The following is a 21164-nucleotide window of genomic DNA, read 5'->3' as shown; positions in this document are numbered from 1 at the left end:
CTGTGCGTTTTTCAACTGCACCTGAAGGGCACAGATCTTACGCTCCTGCTCCTCTATCAACTTACCCTTGCTACATAACCCCCCCCCTCCCCCCACAAAGACAGAAAGGGGGTGCCACATGATATTCACCTGACTTGGGAGAATTGTATTTCTTTTTCTTTTTTTAAGTATGGAGAAATAAAAGAGATAGTGAGAAGGTGGCTACCACAAAAATGTCTGATTGTCTGATTATATGACACTCATCTTCATCTCAGTTTCACACAACTTACTTATTTCATCACATTAACAATGGTTTCACTGTCCATTTAATTGACACATGGCTGCTCCAGTCCTCAAAATTTATTACTTTTATCACAAAAAGTGTATTCTTAAAATTAATCAGTATTCTTCCTTTAAAAGTTTTTTATAATTTTGGCTGCGATTCAGACCTATAATTAATTTGAATGTCTACCATTTTCCTGTTGTGAATTCTTTCTTTGATCATGTTGATAGAAAATGATCCCACAGGGTATTTGAAGATTGCATGGCTTAAACTTACTGCTGAATATACAAAGTAAATGAAACACATTGATACCTATAGAGGATATTATGTTTCTCTGTATGAAACACAAGTTTGTTCTAAATGTGATATGTGGGATTAGTAAAAGTAGCAGATGGTGGATGAAAAAATATTCTATATAAATTTCACAATTATTTCCTAAATATGATGTCCAACACCGGAACATAAAAGGAATTCTCAACAGAGGAAAACTTTTAAGAATGCCGAGTAAAGTGTTTTATGTTACATTTACGACTAGCACAACAAGAAAGTCTCAGCCAGTCATGCTTCAAAGAAAACTCATTCTCCAAAATCTGGTGGACAATAATTATTCATATATTGTATATGAGTATTTAACATTAATGCTGTACAATTACACAACTGTCTTTACTATACATCAACATAAAATCATTCTCGTATTTTCACAATTAAAATATTACAAAGATTATGTGGAGCTAATTTCAATATTTAAATTAATTTTAAGTGATTAGTTAAAACAGAATAGAGAAAAGAAACATTTTGACAGCCTCAATAGGAAAAATTTGCTGCACTGCATTCATGAGTACAATGTTCTAATTTAATAAATCATCATACCTTACTGCAAAATTTCAATTTTCCAGAGAAGAAACAATTTTCCCTATGTGTCATTATGCAGACTGTAGTGATTCGAGAATTTCTGTGTAAATTCTAGAACCACTAGCCTTCAACTGACTCGAACACACGATATTCTAGATGCGAGTGTGGGGTGGTAAAATCCTATCTACTGTGCATCACATGTTTGTGTGTGCAGGTTTAAAACCAGTCACGGGAAGAAAGTAGATGCAGCAGTCGAACGGCACCGACAGGTACCTGTCGGACAATCCATAAATGTGTCAGTGAGTGTGTAAGAAAGAACCATGGGATCTATATGCAGCTCCGTGCTTATTGTGTCACTGACTATTGTTATGTGAAACAAGAACAGTTGAAAAAGTACTCTTGTAGACTCTTGACTTAGCCTTGTGAGAGGCAAGACGTTTTTTCAGTCTCTTTTTCTGAAAGTCATGGTGTCTAAGCAGACTTTCTTTCGAAAGTAAATCAATTTGTTTCCAACAGACAACTGTACGAGAGACTTACTGAAGTTACATATCATGTTGAAAGTGAGAATTTTTATTGTGCTTGAAAGTCAAATACATCATTGACTGATGAAACGTAAAGTTTGTACGGCTACTTATTTCACTAATAGAAAGAGGCTTGAAAGTTCCTGCACCTAGCGTTGTTTGACAGAGAAGAAGTCAAGAGAGTTTCCAGCAGCTGGCTATCCAGTAGAGAAGAGTGGCTGCAAAGTCCAAGTAAGTCATCTCGTAAAGAAGTGGAATGTGGTTTGGGGAAATAAATCAGTAAAACCCAGACCCACACTCACACTTTAAGTCGTCAAAACGTTAGAAGACATATAAAAAATGAAAACTAAAGAGTAAATTATTTATTTCAAGCAATTCCAAGTTAGATGTTCATTTGTTTTACAAACGTGTGAAAAAATGTATAACACTCTGCCTGTCATTGCAACATTTTTTTTTAAGAGTAAAGACTGCAAAATAAATATGAACTAACTTGTGAAATAAAAAGTGTTGCAACCTAAAAATGTGTCTGGTTTAATTATATTTCATGTTAAACATAAAGAATAAGCTCCCTCAATTGATGACCCCAACGTGATAGAAACATAAGAATGTTGCATCTTCAAAAGGCGAACTGAACAAGGTCATTGCAAAATTGCTGCTACTTTGGGTTGAAAAACCAAATATGTGATTCTGCCAAGATGAAGCACATTTCATATCTTCAGCACAACTACTGAAACTATGGTGTTTAATTATTTACTAGCACACTGGAGCCATGATTTGTTGAAAATATCTGGGGTGTAGTTGCCAGTTCTGGGTCAAGTAAATATTGCTTAGCTAAGGAAAGCCTCCTAACAGTGTTCCTAGAAACGGCAGTTAGGCTATCTAAAGCCAACTCAACTGCTGCTAAAAATGAAAGGTTATGCAGGAAAAACATTAGTGAAAAATGCTCCCCTTCACTCTGTCTACCCCTCCTATATCCATCTCAACCTGTTCCCAGATATGCTCATCGGATGGCGTAGGCCTTGCAATGCAGTTCAGTGATAAAAATAAATTCATTGCATGTGAAACAGTTCAATGAAGTAAGCCAATACTACTCCCACAAAATACTTGTGATACAGGGCAGGCTGCACAGCAGGGGCTTGAAACTCATTTCTTTGTGCTGATGTACAGGCCACCTTGCAATAAAGTGTGCCATTACTACTCCAACACAACATCACATCATACTGTGTAGTGTATATGTTGGGGCCCAGAAAACCATTTCTTGGCCCAGACATGTAGTAGATTGATTTGGCCACTCAATACTGTTCTCACACTAACATGTCTGTCATGCAGGGCAGTCTATATGGCAGCTGCTGAAAACACTTTTACCCATAACTAAACTCCTTTTGGAGCTAGGAGGTTATATAAACCCCATGGTGCTGATACTCAGCATCCCTTCTGTTTCTGTGCCAAATTTGGTTGAAGTCAATCCAGGAGTTTGGTAGCAGATCACAGACATACAAACATACACACATACATTCTGCTTTATATACATAACAGATCCATTCAGCGATCATTTGACAATGATATTGGATTTGTCATCACATTACAATGAAAAACAAAAATAGCTTAAAAAATACACACATATTCCAAATTAATAATTGCTTTAAGATGATTTGATAGACGGTTGTTCGGCTAGACAAATTTTATGGCCATATTCACAGTATTTTAACAATTTATGAAGAATTAAATAAATTATAACTTGTGGCAGATCATATGAAGGAAATGTTATCAATTAATGAAAACATCAACCCCATTACAAAAGTTGTCATGAGCTGTAGAGTCTATGTTACAGTTACACAGAAGGTGCATGCAAACAGATGAACTAGGACATCAGCAGAGAAAACAGAAGATGACCATGTTCCTGTAAGAGGAGCAGAAGCTGATCATGATATAATAACAAAGGCAAGTATTGCTACTACCACTTTCATTTTGATCCATATAGCACACCAGAAAAACATATTCAGCTTGGTGAATGGCAAAATCGGAGAAACTAGAATAGGCAGACACACAATATTATGCCCCAGATGTTGTTACAGGCTGTCAGTATCATTTGTTTGCTAAGGACTACAACTCAGAGTTAATAGTTTTTCGTGTACAATGGAGCAGAGGTCTCTACCTACCAGCAACAAAAACTGACAAAATAGAAGCAGCTGAATATTAACAGTTTGCAGTGAATGGTTCTCAAATTCCAATCTACGGCTCAAAATTGCCAAATGTTGACCTCACATTAGGACACAATTTTCAATGTTCATTTACTTCACAGGCGCTTCAAAAGACACACTGGGCACCAGCTTCGTTCATTGTTTTCACCTTCTGGTTGATGTCAAATCGAGAGATTGATAACAACATTCAGTTCAAACAAAAGGTAAATGTAACATGCACTGAAGCAAATGATACAGCTAGTTACCTTCAAATCTCCTGTAAATTTTCAGAATATTTCTTCGGTTAACAAAACCATGCACCATACTAAAAGGAGAAATAAAACCTCATGTTCAGTGTCCAGTTCAGACGAACAGCACTTGGAAAGTATAACCACACTTTTTGAACATCTTGATAAGTATGGTCTGATGATTAATCTTTGAACGTCTATGTTTGGTACTCAGAAAAGAACTCTTTGGGCTGCATAATTATGCCTGAAGGCACCAAACCAGACTTGGAGAGAGTAACAGCCATTCTACACGTACTTTATCCAGGAACTTTCAAACAATTGTGAGCACTGCTTGTCACACTCAACTTCTATTGCCATCACCTTGAAAATGCTGCATTAAACCAAGCTCCTCTAAATGATCATCTGAAGGGTAGCAAGAAAAATAACAAAAAAAATATCAACTGTACTTCAGAAGAAATAAAAAAATTGAACAATGCATGGGAAATCTGAACTGAGCTGCACTACTAATGTTTCCAAGTGTGGAGTATGAACCTGCATTGTTTCTGGATGCACCAAACTTCGCTGTAAGATGGAATTCGTAAGAAAATTGTCCCCCCCCCCCCTCCCCCCAATGTGATTCCCTTGCCCAGAAGAATTACTCAGCTTATGACAGATAATGTCTCACTATTTATTTAGCAATAAAACAATTCACATATCTACTTGAAGGAAGGACATTTCTGTTTACACACATCATGCCCCATTAACTTATGCATTCAAACAAAAGAATGAGAAAGCTTCATCACTGAAACTCTGTTATCTCCCCTATATTTCTCAGTTCACAACTGATTTGCATTATGTTCTGGCACAGAAAAATGTAGTGGCCTGTCATCTGTCTAAGACGGAAGAATTAGAGATGACAGATTACAATTCTGCTGTTGCTCAAGAAAAAGACCAAAAACTTCAACACCTACAGTCAAGTTGTAGCACTTTACTGAAACTTAAGCAGTTAACTAAACTTGGTGCATTACGGCTGTAATGTGATATATCAACAGAAATGATCTGTCCATATGTTCTCAAACAATTTAGGATCAAAGTTTTTAAACATTGTTACAACTTGACTCATGCAAGTATGATATCTCTCATATTACCCAAGACTGTTTGCTCAAATTTTAAGAAGGATGTGAAACAATGGACTATACCATGTACATTCAGCCAGAAGAGCAAAATTACAAGGCATACTAAATCATCTTTTCAAAAATTCTCCAGCTTCAATGAACAGATTGAGGTGGTACATATTTGCCTTGTAAGTCCTCTAGCACATTTTGATTGATTTGCTTACTGGTTAACTTGTATAGACAGACTCACCAATTGGACAGAAGTTGTGCCCCTTCAAAACACTGAAGCAGAGACAGTTGCAAGAATGTTTTTTTAATTTCTCAGTTATCAGATTTTGGTACACCACAAAAATTAATAACAGATCAAGGAACATGGTTTCAATCTAGTATACCTTGAGCCTTGGCATAGATTTGTGGCTATAGACTCACTACAACTACTGTGTACCACCCATTACTGGCTAATGGAAAAATTGACAGATTTCGCACTATGCTAAAGAGTGCCATATGAGTCTACATTAGAAACGAATGAAATAAGATGTAACATACAATATTACTTGGTTTCCATTCCTCTTCCTGGATGAAAGCCATTCTACAATAGCAGAAATGTTGTATGGTATTGCAATGAACTCAGGAGAAACTTCTTCCACGAACCTCATATCACAACCGACAGTGACCTTCCAACTTTTGTCACTGAACTGAAGAAAATGATGACTCACATAAAATCTAATGAGTATTTCCCAAGGCCAAGCAATCTCCATTCATCCAAAAGGATCTTAAAAGTGTAAGTCATGTCTTTGTTAGAACATATATGATAAAGAGGGGATACACACAAGAATACGAAGGTCCTTATTAAGTTATGCAATGTTTATTCAAGTTCTTCATCTTCAAGATTAAAGATAAACTAATCAACATTTCTACTGATAACAGAAACCAGCCCATTTTCTCACTGATAATAATGCACATGAGCATCCAAAACTAACAGGTCAACTGCCAGCTGACAAGGATACAAAGCATTTCCAAGTGCCAAAAAATGTCACACAATCAAGATGTGGTGAAATTCCCTGTAAAGTATACATGCAGCACTGTGTGACATCCATGCTGAGGGGAAACAATGTGGGGACGTACAAAAAGTGTAAACAGTGACTAAAAAGTAAATTAAGTATCTCATATTATAGTTCCAATGTATAATTCCATTTGTTTTACAAATATAGATTCAAAGAAAGTATATGAAACTCACTGCCAGTCACCGCCTCAAAAAGAGAGAGAGAGAGAGAGAGAGAGTGTTTGCAAAAAAGTGAGAAGTGAGTTGTCAAATGAAAAGTGTGGCAAATCGTGTCTGATTTAGTCAGATTTTGTACTAAACATACAGAATAAGCTCTCTCCTCCTATTCTAAAGTTCTTCTGCACAGGTTGCTATTATTCTATTAAATAATAATCATTTATTGCAAACTTGTCACAAATTGCAGCAATGTGAAATTTTATGAAACAAAACAAAAAAGACAACCAATTTACAAGATTACAACGAGATCAAGTAATGTTACTACAGAAAATTCAGACCTGTTCAGCACAAACATCAGTACAATGGTTTGTTATTACAGTGAGTGCCTTGAGCACCGCTTTCACAAGTTCTTTTCCCACAGCACTTTCCTGTGATGTCTTTAAATGAACAGCTACATTCTGGACCAAATTGAGTTCCAACATCTCTGTTCTATACTGAGAAACACTCCACAGCAATCTGCAAATATGACAAAATTATTAGAAAATGATTGAAGTTCTGAAACTTATGCACTGAGTACTTTTTTAGTGATTGTACAACAATATAGGAAATTCTTGGATTTACACTACATACAAAATCTGAAAAGGATATGGCAGATAACATGTGTAGGCATCTGGTGATAATCTTTAAATGATCACTGGACAGATACTTCATACATTAAACATGGCCAAATTTCTTTAATCAAAACCATTAAAAGTGTAGAACTACCTTCTATAGATAAGTGTAGAGGCTGAAGAAGTAATGAAAGAAATTTTTGCATGCAAACTTCAGTCAGTCTAGTACCCAGACACACACACAAATATATCATTTTTTGCTTTGTTCTTACATGTACTGTGTAAAAATATGTTGCAAGATGCCTATGATGAAATAGTAAGCTTTAACGGTAGACAGTGAAGGGAAACAATAAGTGACTGCATCTCAGACACTACCCACGACACTGGAAGCTATGGCAATTTCTTTACATTTTTGAAAATTCTTAGCATATGGGAACAAATACTTTCTGGAAACCACAACACAGAGAGTTCACACTGATAAACTGATGGCACAGAATGTTGTACGAAAGTTCTTGTATGATGTTAAAACTTTAGGATTAAAGGAGACCACTCACCGAAAAGCAGAAGTGTTGAGTTGTTGATAGGAAAAACTTGCTGTCTTTCAGAGTTATCTTTTGATGAGTGAGAGTATGGACACACACACACACACACACACACACACACACACACACACACACACACACACACACCTATGCCCCTACATGGTGCCCACTAAACTTACAGTGCCAATGCTATTCTGCAGCAAGTGGTCTGATAATGGTGGGAGTAGTGTTGGATGGAGTGGGTATAAGGAAAGAGATGCATGAGATACAGAGAGAAATTGGGGGTTCGTGGCTAGAAGCTCAGAGGGAGGCAGATCTGCTGGCTACGAATGTGGAATGGAAGGGTGGCAAGTAGAGTTGTAGCAGCCAGTGGGAAGCAGCACATGCTGAAGGCTACATGGGGAATTGATTTGGGAGGGTCTGGCTGGACAGAGTAAGGGGAAACTGTTGGGTGAAGATTGAGGCCAATCGTCCATATGAAAATGAAAGTAATAAAAAAGTGAAGGGTAATTGTCCTATATGGTTTTAGTAATTCAAAGGATGACATAAAATATACACAGGTACAAACCGCAAAGGGGATTCCACGACATATCCTCTGTAAAATGACCACCTATTCATTTGAAACCAATGTCAGATTTAGGCCTTCGTAAATTTTGCAAGTGTGTTTCTTAAAGAAGTGAAAAAGTGACAGGAGAGGAAACATTAAACAAGTACTTTACTGTTCTTTGATGGTATATAGCAGAAAATTACCATTTCAGAAGTGAATCTGCTGTGACATGTACATCACCTTTTTTCTGTGTTAAGAAAGTGCAATAATGGAGGATGTTGCTATCTTTTTCATAAATATTTAAAGAAGCACTTGGTACATGTAATTTACCTAGTATTTTTTAATTTTTAAAAAACGAAGATCAATAATATAAAAATGAATGTTTTATAAATATATTTGTATTTGACTCATTCCATATCCCCCGTGATGTGCTCATGATATGAGATCAACAGAACTTGAAATAAATAAATAAATGACATTAACTGCTAAGAGCTTCTACTGTAGATCAATTAAATGTAAGATATTTCCATTTGGAACAATCTGGAAAGAAAGTTCTTGAAGGAAGGAAGAAAGCTTGGTGATTAACGTCCCCTCAACAACAAGGTCACTAGACACAAAATGCTAGCTCATGTGGGGATGGATGGAAAAGAAAATCGACTATATCTTTTTCAAATAACCATCCTGTATTTCCCTTTGAGTGATTTAAGAGAAACACGGAAAACCCAAATCTGGATGTCTTGACAGGAATTTATGCCATCATCCTCTTCAATGAGAGTCCCGTGTCTTATAACAGGGCAACCTAACTTGAAGCAAGTTCTCAACTGTAGAGACAAAGACAAACACTTTATTTACTTGTAATTAGGTAATTTTGCCTCCCTTGGGCATTGTATGAGGTATGTATGTATATCCAGTTTACGATCTCCCATTTTTATCACCGCTGCGTCGCAGCTTAGGCTTCAGTACTGGCACACGACGCTGTGGCGCATTATGCTTACAACCTGAGCCCCCATCTTACTCTGTTACTCGCTCCTGTGAACGGGAACTCTTTATGCAGATCTTGGTGCCTCTCACGACCATTTAGAAAAGGTAATGATTTTATTATTTTATATTTCTAGTTTTTACTGAGTTTAACGAAGGCGGTGTTGGCGTGATATAATCGACGATGCCCTTTGGCTACACTGACACAAAGATTCTTATAAGAAATACCAAATTAAGGTATTTGCTCTTTGAATAGTTGATCTGTTTAAACAAGCTTATAGGTTATCCAAGTCTGCACAACATGATCGTGATTCTTAAATAGATGTATTTGTTCTCTGTTTTCTATGTAGATAACCTGAAGATGCCTAAATAAGACGAAACGCGTTGCTGAAGAATAAAAAACTAAAATTGCAACCAAGACTGTTTTTCACCAATACATTTTACATCCTCTCTACTTCAACCATCATCAGTTACTTTGCTCCCCAAATAGCAAAACTTCTTTACTACTTTAAGTGTCTCATTTCCTAATCTAATTCTCTCAGCATCACCCGACTTGATTTGACTACATTCCATTATCCTCTTTTTGCTTTTGTTGATGTTCATCTTATACCCTCCTTTCAAGACACTGTCCATTCCGTTCAACTGCTCTTCCAAGTCCTTTGCTGTCTCTGACAGAATTACAATATTATCAGCGAACCACAAAGTTTTTATTTCTTCTCCATGGATTTTAATACCCACTCCGAGCTTTTCTTTTCTTTCCTTTACTGCTTGCTCAATACACAGATTAAATAACATTGGGGAAAGGCTACAACTCTGTGTCACTTCCTTCCCAACCACTGCTTTCCTTTCATGCCCCTCAATTCTTATAACTGCCATCTGGTTTCTGTACAAATTGTAACTAGCCTTTCGCTCCATGTATTTTACCCCTGCCACCTTCAGAATTTGAAGAAAGTATTCCAGTCAACATTGTCAAGAGCTTTCTATAAGTCTACAAATGCTAGAAACATAGGTTTGCGTTTCCTTAATCTTTCTTCTAAGGTAAGTCGTAGGGTCAGTATTGCCTCACATGTTCCAACATTTCTACGGAATCCAAACCGATCTTCCCCGAGGTCAGCTACTACCAGTTTTTCCATTCGTCTGTAAAGAATTCGCGTTAGTATTTTGCAGCTGTGACTTATTAAACTGATAGTTCGGTAATTTTCACATCTGTCAACACCTGCTTTCTTTGGGATTGGAATTATTATATTCTTCTTGAAGTCTGAGGGTATTTCACCTGTCTCATACATCTTGCTCACTAGATGGTAGAATTTTGTTAGGCCTGGCTCTCCGAAGGCTTTCAGTAGTTCTAATGGAATGTTGTCTACTCCCAGGGCCTTGTTTCGACTGCGGTCTTTCAGTGCGCTGTCAAACTCTTCCTGCAGTATCATATCTCCCATTTCATCTTCATCTAAATAGTTTTGCGCATCTGCTCGACGACCCTTCTTGAAGACTGGGACTACCTGTGCTCTTTTCCAATCATTTGGAACCTTCCGTTCCTCTAGAGACTTGCAGTACACGGCTGTTAGAAGGGGGGCAAGTTCTTTCGCGTACTCTGTGTAGAATCGAATTGGTATCCCGTCAGGTCCAGTGGACTTTCCTCTGTTGAGTGATTCCAATTGCTTTTATATTCCTTGGACACTTATTTCGATGTCAGCCATTTTTTCGTTTGTGCGAGGATTTAGAGAAGGAACTGCAGTGCGGTCTTCCTCTGTGAAACAGCTTTGGAAAAAGGTGTTTAGTATTTCAGCTTTATGCGTGTCATCCTCTGTTTCAATGCCATCATCATCCCGGAGTGTCTGGATATGCTGTTTCGAGCCACTTACTGATTTAACGTAAGACCAAAACTTACTAGGATTTTCTGTCAAGTTGGTACATAGAATTTTACTTTCGAATTCACTGAACGCTTCACGCATAGCCCTCCTTACGCTAACTTTGACATCGTTTAGCTTCTGTTTGTCTGAAAGGTTTTGTATAGACCCTCTATATACTCCTTCCACCTTCCCACTTTTCCTTCTTTGCTTAGAACTGGGTTTCCATCTGAGCTTTTGATATTTATGCAAGTGGTTCTCTTTTCTCCAAAAAAGTCTTTAATTTTCCTGTAGGCAGTATCTATCTTATCCTCTAGCCATCCCTGCTTAGCCATTTTGCACTTTCTGTCGATCTCATTTTTGAGACGTTTGTATTCCTTTCTGCCTGCTTCATTTAGTGCATTTTTATATTTTCTCCTTTCATCAATTAAATTCAATATCTCTTCTGTTATCCAAGGATTTCTATTAGCCCTCGTCTTTTTACCTACTTGATCCTCTGCTGCCTTCACTATTTCATTCCTCAAAGCCACCCATTCTTCTTCTACTGTATTTCTTTCCCCCATTCCTGTCAATTGTTCCCTTATGCTCTCCCTGGAACTCTGTACAACCTCTGGTTCTTTCAGTTTATCCAGGTCCCATCTCCTCAAATTCCCACATTTTTGCAGTTTCTTCAGTTTTAATCTACAGTCCATAACCAATAGATTGTGGTCAGAGTCCACATCTGCCCCTGGAAATGTCTTACAATTTGAAACCTGTTTCCTGAATCTCTGTCTTACCATTATATAACCTATCTAAAACCTTCTAGTATCTCCAGGCTTCTTCCGTTTGCCTTAGTAAGTTCATTCATTTCACGTCTACTAATGATTTAAATAGCTTTTGCTTTGTTTTTGGAATTTTTGTTTATAGTACAAGGTTTTTGCCGGGCGTGAGTCGTGTTTCGGTAGCTCAGGTGGTAGAGCACTTGCCTGCGAAAGGCAAAGGTCCCGAGTTCGAGTCTCTGTCGGGCACACAGTTTTAATCTGCCAGGAAGTTTCATATCAGCGCACACTCCGCTGCAGAGTGAAAATCTCATTCTGGAAACATCCCCCAGGCTGTGGCTAAGCCATGTCTCCGCAATATCCTTTCTTTCAGGAGTGCTAGTTCTGCAAGGTTCGCAGGAGAGCTTCTGTAAAGGTTGGAAGGTAGGAGACGAGATACTGGCAGAAGTAAAGCTGTGAGTACCAGGCGTGAGTCGTGCTTCGGTAGCTCTGTTGGTAGAGTACTTGCCCGCGAAAGGCAAAGGTCCCGAGTTCGAGTCTCGGTAGGGCACACAGTTTTAATCTGCCAGGAAGTTTCATATCAGCGCACACTCCGCTGTATAGTGAAAATCTCATTCTGGTAAGACTTACATGTTGGCTACTTTGATCAATTTGGAAACATATTGTCTCTCAGGTCAACAATCTCGTATCCTCAAACCAAAATTTAGTGTGATATGAGGTGAAACCAGAAAGTAAGTTCTGATCACATCCAGAGATGACATGAGTAGTCAGGAGTACACATACACTGGAGTAGAGAGGAGGTATGTGGGAATAAAACAATGCAGTTTCAGTCTTGTGGTGGCAGTGGTTACCGCAAATGCTACAATAAAATGGCTGCTCTGATACTGTCTCCCGCCAACTCTAAGATGAATACAGTTATCCATTATTTGCACACTCAGAAGCAATCTCCAGCAGCAGCCGAGATCCATAACCAATTGTACCACTGTGCCATGGGTACGGATACAATATTATTAGCAACAGCGCAATCAAATGATGGTGTGGGCAATTCGCTGAAGGATGAACCAATACTCACAACGAAGATCATAGTGGCTGACCACTCCTCGTGACACCAGAACTAATAGAAAGGGTTTGGTAAGTGATTCTGCAGAACTCTCTCGTCAATTCCCCCAGAAGTTTCACTCTCTGGTGCTCAAAATTGTCTCCTAGTGGCTTGGTTTCCACAGTGTGCATGATGGGTTCCTAAGGAACTGACAGGTGAACATGAAACAAAATGTCTGGCTGCAGTATTACATACCTACAGCAGCACACAGAGAAAAGTGACCAGTTTCTCGACCACACTGTCAGTGGGGATGAAACATGGGTGTCGAATGCCACACCAGAAACAAAACAACAATCCATTCATTGGAGACATAGTAGTTCACCTGTAAAGATCAACTTAAGCAGAGGGTCTCTGCCAAAAAATATTATGTGCGCCGTCTTCAGGGATCAACATGGTGTTCTCCTTTCCAAGTTTTTAATGCCAGAGGAGACTATAAATGCTGATGGATATTGTGAGACTGATGGATATTGTGAGACACTGAAAAATCCAAGGAGGGCAGTCCAGAACAGGATATGCAGGATGTTGACAAGAGGCATTACACTTATGCATGAAAATGCAAGAGCCCATGCAGACAATGCCACATGAAACGTGTTGAATCAGTTTGGATGAGAGTTTTTGGACCATCCACCCTACAACCCTAACCTCGACCCCAAGTGATTTTCAACTCATTCCTCTCATGAAGGGTCCTCTGGCAGGAAAATATTTCCACAACAAAGGTGAGGTGCAGAATGAAATGAAGTCGTGAATAAAGATGTTGGTGGCAGACTCCAATGACATGGGCATACAACTGACGGTGCAACATGTTAAGAAGTAACCAGTGGCAATGATTCCAATAAATATTTCTTACACAGTAATGTTTTTGTTTTCTTTATTGCATTGGAAATTACTTTCTGGATGCACCTCATGCATAAATCTACTAATTTCAATTTTAGACACCTTTATCGTGAAATATTATCTTGTGAAGTCAACATGTGCTTCAAATACAGAGGGTTAACCAATATATTGGTTCTCTGTGTCTTCACAATCAAGTATGCTGTCCATATACTGCCAGATGTGAAATCTTTCAGGTTCTTCATGAGGACAAACATTCTTTCTGAGGCACAAAAGAACAACTACAAGATTGAAAAGAGGCATTAGTCTAACATATGTTGAGAAGAAGTTTCTTTTTGCCTGTGTTATTACCAGTACTACTTTTTTTATGAAATACAAGCTAGTTTTGGACTACACTGTGATGTTCTCAACATAACAACATTACAGCATCAGCCACTATGCAAATCCATCTCTCTCATCTCTAGTAGAACTCAAATTTTGACAAGCAATATGCCTTTTTCGAATTCATGCTGTCCTTACTGCTGTCAGCAGTTTTCTGATTGTGGTATCAAATTTGGTGTACGCTGCCTGACTCGATTCCATCTCAGAAATAGCACAATATTTTCTGTAAGAAGGTTGCCCGCTAGTGCTCAGCTTCAGATAAACACACAGTTTAGGCATTCTTTATGCTGCACCTCTGACTCATTAAATCAAAGCAGCCACACTGTTGAGTACTAAACAAGACAATTACAAAGTGATCACTTCAGTCCACTGCAGCCTGACATCTTATGCTCATTACAGTTCAGCCAACAAGAGAATAACAAATACTATGTATGTGACTCGTCATCATACAATTGGGCATACAAGTCAAAAATTTTATAGGTATGTAGACACTGATTATAACATCATGCTGCATCTCTGCAATCCTTCACACTCAGCCACAGCATGAAAGACCCCAAGATCTTGATTTTGCAGGGCCATTTCTGTGAAGACACAGTTTTTTGTGTTATGGAACAAACCATAGACCATAAACATCTTCCACCCAATATCATCCTGGATAATGCACAGTGATTATAATGGGGAAATACTGTCAGATGTGAAAGAAGGTTCAAGTGTACCCCAAGGGAATGTTATCTGGCTGTTAATATTGAAAATTTTATATACATCACCTGGTGGAAATGTCTGGATCTTCACGAGACTGCCCATGGAAGATACTGTTGTATATGAAAGGGTTACAGTTCTTGGAAATTGTTAAGCAATACAGGAAGATTTGTGAAGGATCAATGCTTCTGCTGGAATGGGCAGTTGACTGTAATGACGAACTATTTCAGACTCCTGTTTTCTGGGTTAAAACTGGATTCTTCTTATTATTTACCTCGCAAAGGACAAAACAATAACTGGTGAACACTTCACTAGTGTCTCGGAACAATCAGACGAAAAAATGCATGAGAAGGGGTCTGGTTGGCAAAGCATTAAAACAGCTTTCATTAGGACTCCTGCTCAAAAAGACTTTTGGCAATGGGAAAACCACAAAAATCTGAAGTAAAAACTGTTATGTGACAGTCATACTATTCAGCAGATTTGGCACCTTCTGACTTATGTCTGTTCCCACACTAAATGCAGTTTGTAGTCGGAAAATATTTTGAATCTAATGAATGGATTATTGCACATGTAGATAGGTATTTTACCTAACATCCAGAATCTACTCAACTGAAAAATTTTGCACAAGATGTGCAATGGCTTAAAAGGAGATTACATTAAAAAATAAGTGAAAACACACTTTCAATGCCACGGCATGGAAATTTTCTTCTTGCTCTCAAAGATATATCATCAGCCTGATGGATTATGTTAGTGTTATGTTTCAGCATACCAATTTAATGCTCAAGTACACTGTGACTGCTGATCAGTATGGTAGATGGACCTGAATGAGAAAGTAGTCACTGTAGAGTAATTTCTCACGGATCAGTATTGCTTCCTTGGGCACATCAGGCAAATATCATTTGATATGAGCATCCTCTACTTGATTCCTTGGGCATGAAATCTGAATTGCCTACTGTATTTTATGTGCAACTCCAAGAGGGAATAAGAGCTGTGTATAAGAGATTGCAGAGATATCTCATAAAGTGGCATATCTGACCATCCAATGCCTGAAGATGAATGGTGAAGGGAACAGCAACAGAACTTTATGTATTATGGCCACACATTGGTCCTCCACCCTTAGGTCTTGTATTACCTGTCATCCTTTCTAAGGATAATGTAACTTTTGAACATACACTTCTCAGAAGGTTGAAAGCATCTCTTGAATAGGATTTTTGAGCCTTGAATTATAATCATACTTATTTATTTATTTATTTACTTCATTTTATTCTGTTTTATAAGAAAATAGGTATACTGATGGTCTATTTTAATCAAATTAGTTCCAAAAGGTACAGCTGTGAAACATTCCTACTATCCTTAATCTCTTTTGAAAGAAGAAATGAAGGTCTCTACATAACTTCTCCATTGGTTTTTTCCTTAGGGAATGCTCAAAAACAAGGAGCTCATACCATAAATGAAGTCAAAAGTCCAATTTGTGCAGTATGTGTGACATGGCAATGACCTACTGTTTTGTCACAAACACTTACACAAATGAGAAAATGCACTATTATCTCTACAACAGAGCAGGAATATATGCTGACATGAAAAATTAAAGTTGATTAGTAAAGATACTTCTAAAACAGGTACCTAACCATCAATGTTAAATTATTTAACTATAGTTCAGTGCTATTAGTTATAATAAGAGATAATTTCTTGTAGACACATGTGAAGTCATAGACTGGTTTAGTTAAACAAATTAGCCTATAACCAAAAGCAAAATTGTTAGAATATTTTCAACAGGGTCGCAAAATTCTGGTGAACACTGTTTTAAATATCTTGTTCCTAGAAAAGGTGGGCGACATGACTTGGTAATAAGTAGTTAGACAGGGAAGGTGTAGAAAATTTGTGAAAGCAATAGCTTTTATTGAGAACAGAGTTGCTATAACATGTAAGTTTTTGCAGGTTGCTTACTGGAATTAAAAATCCTAAAATGGAAAGTGAGTTATTCAAAAATTTTATTAAATTAAGTAATGGCAGTAAAATGATTGCAAAATGTATGTACCTGATGGCTCTCACTAGCATCTGAATGGTAGCTAAAGAGTTAGTACCGTCTGAACCGCTCATAGGAGCTAGAACAGATGAAATACCAGCACGGTGCAGTCTGTCTGCCAACGTGCGGTCCTGTGCAAGGTTTCCCACAAGACGGCAAGCTCTCCCTCGAATACTATCCCTCTGTTCCTCTTGGCGCAGTAACTGAACAAGAGCTTCTGACACCCCTGCGTCTAATGCCTGAGAACATCGAAAATATTGTATTACACATTTCGTTGCGTTTAATGTTAACAGTTGAATCTAAATATACTAGAACTTACAGACAAAAGAAAACGAAAAAGATATCTTATAACCTATGTAACGACGCACCTGGTTCCGTGCAGGCCTCTGTAAGCACGCATTCCCCAAAATACTTAAACATACGTCTACGATGTTCTCGTTTGGTTTACGCAAATAATGAACTAAAATCTGAATAACTTTATTGTCTAGAAGAAGTTCGACACCTTCTTTCGTGTTGGACACATTCTTCCGAATTTCTAATAAAGTCTTGTACACCTCAGAATCGGACGTCGACTTCAATTTTGAGAAATATTTAGCTGCTGCTGTACTCATTTCTCGTTACTATAAATTCCAGAATAATTCCAACATAATCGTCATAAAGTCTGTAAGACGATGGCTTCAAGATAGTTGGATTTAACACTTTCTGGTATGGAAAACCAAGTACGCTTGAAATATATTAATTAATAATATCGTATGATATTATATTATGAATTTAAGATACATGTGTTTTTCAAAAAAATACCGAAAACAACTTTTTTCGAGAATTAACCTCAAAATTAATAAAGTTTTACGATAGAGTACGTATGCCAACCTCTACAAGGAAAAACCCTTTACATGACGCATCGATGCGGTACATGTTGTATGACTTTCTACATACTTTCTACAATCTTCTTTGTTATGTATATCTGTCTTCACTCCGTATGATAAAACAGGTATACAATTAAAAAGGACAATAGACACAAATAATGCAATTCGTACTATTTACATGAGATACGTTATTTGTAATGTTGGCAAGCAGTAAACATCAACACTTCGTTAAGATACAAACATCACAAGGGTGAAGGGCTACGGAAATCAGTATGCTAAAACAAATTGTGCTAACGAAAATGCAAGGTCTCAACTGTTTTCGCAGCGACAAAAGCAGTTTTAATTGCAATGGGTAACTTACACAAACCTGTAAATTATTTTGACGGTAACACATTTTACAACTAATAAGAACGGTCGAAGAACTATTTTCTTAGTTTTTGGATTTTGACGTCAGGTTTATTTTACATTCGCTTCATATCCCTATGTTAAGGCTGAATTATTGTTTCAGTAGGTATGTCAGACATTTCCGTGCCACACTGCCTGTGATTCATTCGAGAGGCAGGTGATTGTTGTAAAGAGGGGAATAGAGTAGTTTTTCAAAAGTAGTTCAAACAATCCGACTGACAGATCTGAGAAGACTAGCAGTCACTACATTCATGACAGAAATATTTCATTGAAGATTGAACCATATGTCTCTCAAAATCCCATTTTTCAAATGCCGCTTCCGATCGAATTTTCTCTTCCACTTTCGATTTTCGATAATAGAAGAACATAGTCGTTTCTGATAAGCTCTCGTCTTTTTTTCCCTGGTATCCTACTGTTCGCAAGGCTTAGCACAAACGTGACGTCATTTTGACCTAAACAGCTGTCTATCGACTTTCATGATTGTTAGGGTTCACAACACGTGAGACGAACATTAGCGTCAAAAAAATATCTTTCATCTCACGTAGAGAGAGCCACCACACAACATGATGGTGAGCGTACTGTCAGCTGACGACATGCGACAGGAATACGGTAACTAACTAGGTGTGCCTTGTGAGGGGAAGAGTTCATGTCGTTCGAAAAACGTGGCCATGAAAGTATCCATGCCACTGTCAATGATACATTTCAGCAAATTAAATATATCACCAGACTCATTCGGTATACTCCTGCTTTGGGAATAATACCGGCCGCATTCTTCATTTGTGTAGCCTGTTGCGTAATTAGTTTATCGATGCTTATACGATGTATGCAACCACCGAAACGCTTTTTATCGTCACTTAGCACCAATTAAAACATCGTCATTCATGGGAGTTTCATGATTGTTTCTAGCTTACAGTGAAAATGTTATGTCTGCATAAATGTAGTATAATACATCCGTATCCAAGTAATCACAATGAAACTCGTATGCTTCCGATTTTGGACACTTTTTAGCAGGAAAACAAAGGGGATACATCTCTGGTAATTCCCACCTTTCGAATTTTTGCAACACACCATACAGATACGCCGGCATAGTAGGTAGCTTGTAACAATCTTGTTTCACTGTACAATACTTAAAATTTCCTGTTTTGCTTCTTGATCGCATGATTTGACAATATTACTTCCTATTTCACTTCCCTCACGATGAAGTGTCTATCCTTCTTGCGATCTGAAGACATTGTGGAGGCAGAATATATAGTCCCAGTGGATAATGGCTCAAGAATCACTGAACTGTGCAATGTTCTTCATAAAAGTAAAAGAGTAACGCAACAATTATGCGAAACAATGTAGATATAAATAACTGAAAAATATAATGTATTAAACAGCAAAAAACGAAACAGTATTAATGACAAGAAAATTCAGTAGTTAAGCAATATTTTTTCAGACAGCCAATACTACCACTGCGCATATGGGTAGTGACGAAGGGAGCATTGGGAGGATTGTTTTTCTGTTCCTTTAGTACTTGTCTGTACAACACATCGTGTTGCATCCCAATTTACTTGATTGCACTTGAACTTGTTAAGTTACAATAACGCACGCGGCCCAGTGCTGCGCCACACGCACTATGCACTTCTGAATTGCGTCTAGCTTCAGAGTATTCTGGTACAATAGCTTCATACTTAGCTATCATATACAACCACTCGCTCTTAGAAAGAGCTGTACCCAAAGACTGCAAAGTTGCACAAGTCACACCAATACCTAAGAAAGGAAACAGGAGTAATCTGCTGAATTACTAACTTCGAATTGCAGTAGGTTTTTGGAACATCTACCATACTCAAACATTGCAAATTATCTCAAAGAAAGCTATTTACTGACGGATTACCAACACAAGTTCGGAAAATACCGTCTTGCGAAACACAACTAACTCTTTATTTTCATGAAGTAATGAGTGGTATCAACAGATGACGTCAAATTTAGTCCATATTTTTAGATTTGCAGTATTTTGACACCTTTCCTCACAAGCGACTCCTAATCAAATTATATGCTGCAAGAGACGACTGTCGGAAGGGCAGAAGTAGAAATGGTTCTGTATAAGGATGCACTCTCCCCGTTTGCTCCTTGCCAGTTTTCCTCGGAGTGATGGTGGTGATCTGCTGTCGTTGGTAGAAGCAGTGAAAGAAGATAGATGATTAATTATCTATTTCCATAAGTTACAAGCAGTGCCTTCACATGCTATAGAATTGCGTTGTAAGCAGCCTTCAGTCTGCTCAAGGTAGCTGACACTGCACATCCACTCCTCACCGGCTGCTGCTATGCCATTACGGCCACAGTGGCTTTGACGCTCGCTGCACTGCAATGCCGTGGCATTGGGTGAAGGCGACGTGTGTGTTAGACATACAGACGCCCATTTGTGAGGTGTTCTGTCCCCTCCCTCCCATCGCCGTTCTTCTTTATCTTTTGAACCACAATGATGGTTGTCGTGTAGCTACATAGTACGACAAACGAGGCCCCCCAATTGGGAAGGCCCTGGCCCATCAGCCAAAGTATCAGGAATGCTGGTGTCCTGAACCAAGACGGTAAGGAAGGCACCAAGATCTACCCATTTGCGACGGTAGCAGACTGTGATGTTTAACTCTGAGATTGTGATTATAGCGAAGTAGCCAATTTCTCCCCATAGCTGCTATTGCCCAGTAATCTGCAGGAAATCTACAATAGGCCGTTGCCAGATGTAACCTTTCTATAATCAGGGAATTGAGTGTGAACATTATGTGTGCCATTGATCAATCAATCTGACTGACTGCCTTACAACCTAAAATGTTGGGATATTCATGGAGTAAAGTAATAGCTAATGTTCACCTGACACCATTTGTCAAGACTGCGTAAGTCAAGTTATTACGAAGGTATCAGCAGTATCAGTCTGCTTTGCTCGCTCAATGAGTTTGTAATAGTACAGGTTTGCAAAAGCTCTTGGCACATGTTGTTGCACTAGCAATAGCATTTCTCTCGTAGCTTAACGAGGAAGATGTGATCCTGTCTAGTTGTCCTGCATATTGCATTTCTGCTGAGGTCCACCATCTGGCTTGCAAAAAGTACTGATATTGTATTTTCTTCTGACCCAGCTCTCAGTCGTGAAACTCTATTCCTTGCACCCACCATGTGTCAACACTGCCATAATATGTGCATGGTAACTTCGCTCTCAGACTT

The 21164-nt window shown here is 38.2% G+C and overlaps 1 protein-coding gene across 2 annotated transcripts in view; it reads right to left on the bottom strand.

The window, feature by feature from the left end:
- LOC126191186 (armadillo repeat-containing protein 5-like) overlaps positions 1–17712 on the bottom strand; it is a 215914-nt gene extending 198202 nt beyond the window's left edge. The window contains exons 1-4 of one of the 2 annotated variants that reach the window (XM_049931967.1): positions 17566–17712; positions 17064–17397; positions 16708–16934; positions 6715–6892 (exon numbers count right to left, since the gene is read on the bottom strand). In XM_049931967.1, coding sequence (XP_049787924.1) covers positions 6715–6892; positions 16708–16934; positions 17064–17306 — 648 coding nt within the window. In that variant the 5' untranslated portion in view covers positions 17307–17397; positions 17566–17712. The other variant, XM_049931977.1, reaches the window with a different exon arrangement.
- Positions 17713–21164: the final 3452 nt, after the last annotated feature.

Source organism: Schistocerca cancellata, chromosome 1, assembly GCF_023864275.1.
Source record: "Schistocerca cancellata isolate TAMUIC-IGC-003103 chromosome 1, iqSchCanc2.1, whole genome shotgun sequence".
NCBI classification, from domain to species: domain Eukaryota; kingdom Metazoa; phylum Arthropoda; class Insecta; order Orthoptera; family Acrididae; genus Schistocerca; species Schistocerca cancellata.
This window is presented reverse-complemented; position numbering and strand designations above follow the sequence as displayed.